The 1,631-nt window shown below is 41.0% G+C and overlaps 1 protein-coding gene across 1 annotated transcript in view; it reads right to left on the bottom strand.

Annotated features, from left to right (window-relative positions):
* Positions 1-1,631, bottom strand: part of LOC101858630 — a gene marked incomplete at its 3' end in the record, with an annotated part of 236,379 nt that overhangs the window by 145,139 nt on the left and 89,609 nt on the right. The window contains 1 exon segment of the mRNA XM_013082928.2: positions 1,111-1,203. Coding sequence (XP_012938382.2) covers positions 1,111-1,203 — 93 coding nt within the window.

Here is a 1,631-nt window from a genome sequence, read left to right as displayed (position 1 = left end):
TGGTGGTGATGGTGATGGTGGTGGTGATGGTGTTGTTGTTGTTGTTGTTGTTGGTGGTGGTGGTGGTGATGGTGTTGTTGGTAGCAATGGTGATGGTGTTGTTGTTGTTGTTGTTGGTGGTGGTGGTGGTGATGGTGTTGTTGCTGCTCGTCCTTGTCGTTGTTGTAGTTGTTGTTGGTGGTGGTGTGGTTATTGTTGTTGTTCATGTTGTTGTAGTTGTTTTAGCTCTTTTCATTCTTGTTGCTGTTTTTATTGGTGTTGCAGCTGTTGTTGATACTGTTAAAGCTGTTAATGGTGGCCGAGTCGTTGTTGTCGGTGTGTATGTGTGTGGTAGCCTATCCGTTCGAAATGCTTGGAGCCCCGAAGAGCGTGCGCTTCGCCAGGGCCACCGTCTCCCACCGTCTCCCTGGAGGCCACCGTCTCCCTGGAGGCCACCGTCTGTCTCTCTGGAGGCGATGTCGGCTTGGGTTTGGCGTCCATTTGTTTGACCTGTTATTTTTGTTTTCTCTGAGATATTTTCAATTCTAATGTTCTTTCCACTCCTCTCTTATATTGTCCGTGTTGTATTAAGTTAGTAATTTTTTATGACGTTGTTGTCGATGGGTGAAGTGGAGGATCATTTTTTTTTCCTTTCTTTTTTTTCTTAACACATTTGTGAGGCAGTGTGGCGGAATCAGGCTCTCGTCAAAATAATCAAAGTGAAGAAACTTTGCTTTTTTCTGTTGGTTTGTGAATTTTCATCAGATTTCTGTTTTTTGGCTAAACACCTTTCATGCCCATTAAAGAACTCATTTCTGTGTGGATTTTTCTGAAAAACGTAGATTAAAGGCACAAAAAAATGTAAATTTTCAGTTACCACGGACTCTTTAGCTTACGAAATAACTAATCTTTGGCAACCATTTTCTCACTAATTTTACCTCTGAAAACAGGTGAACCCCACCTCCTTCATTCGCAAATATCACGACTTGTATTCAAGATAAACGGATATTTTTTTCATCCCTATAAAGCCAACAGAACAAACTTTAAGATGAAACTAATAACTCTACATGCCCAAAAATTTACCAGAGCCTGATTCCACCACGCTGCCTCACATATGATATAACTCACCAATTCTCCCGACAGTCGAGGCTGCTGACTGCTGTCTGGCAAAAGCTCAAGGACGAGGTCACAGTTCAAACTCCGCACGGCTTCTAAAACAGCAGCCTGCAAGAAAAGACAAAAAAAGACGTTTGTGAGTTACAGTGAGTCTCTCGCGTTCATAATGACCTTACGCGGTTGCGAGCGCCGTAAAACACTCACCAAAACAACGGCAAAAAATTACAATTTGTATTCAGTTTGCATTGAAGGATTGTGAGGCAAGGCTTCAGATAAAGCAGAATATTTCAAACGCAGACAATAGCTTGCAAAGCGCATAGAGCTTGCTGTTGAGTGGAAATTTGCACTATACAATAAATTATTAATTCTGCCCTTTTTATTAATTGTTACTCAGCCCCAAAACAATACAGTGGGATAACAGAAAGATTAGAAAACAATAAAATGCTTCCTTTCTTCAAATTTGAGTTTTTTTAAAAAGCATGTAAACTCAAAGACGAACATTTTTAAACAAAGGGAAGGTATTCGCGGGGGGAAAA

This window comes from Aplysia californica, unplaced genomic scaffold (genome assembly GCF_000002075.1).
Source record: "Aplysia californica isolate F4 #8 unplaced genomic scaffold, AplCal3.0 scaffold00200, whole genome shotgun sequence".
Classification (NCBI taxonomy): Eukaryota; Metazoa; Mollusca; class Gastropoda; order Aplysiida; family Aplysiidae; genus Aplysia; species Aplysia californica.
Note: the sequence above shows the minus strand (reverse complement) of the source record. Positions and strands in the feature narration are given on the sequence as shown.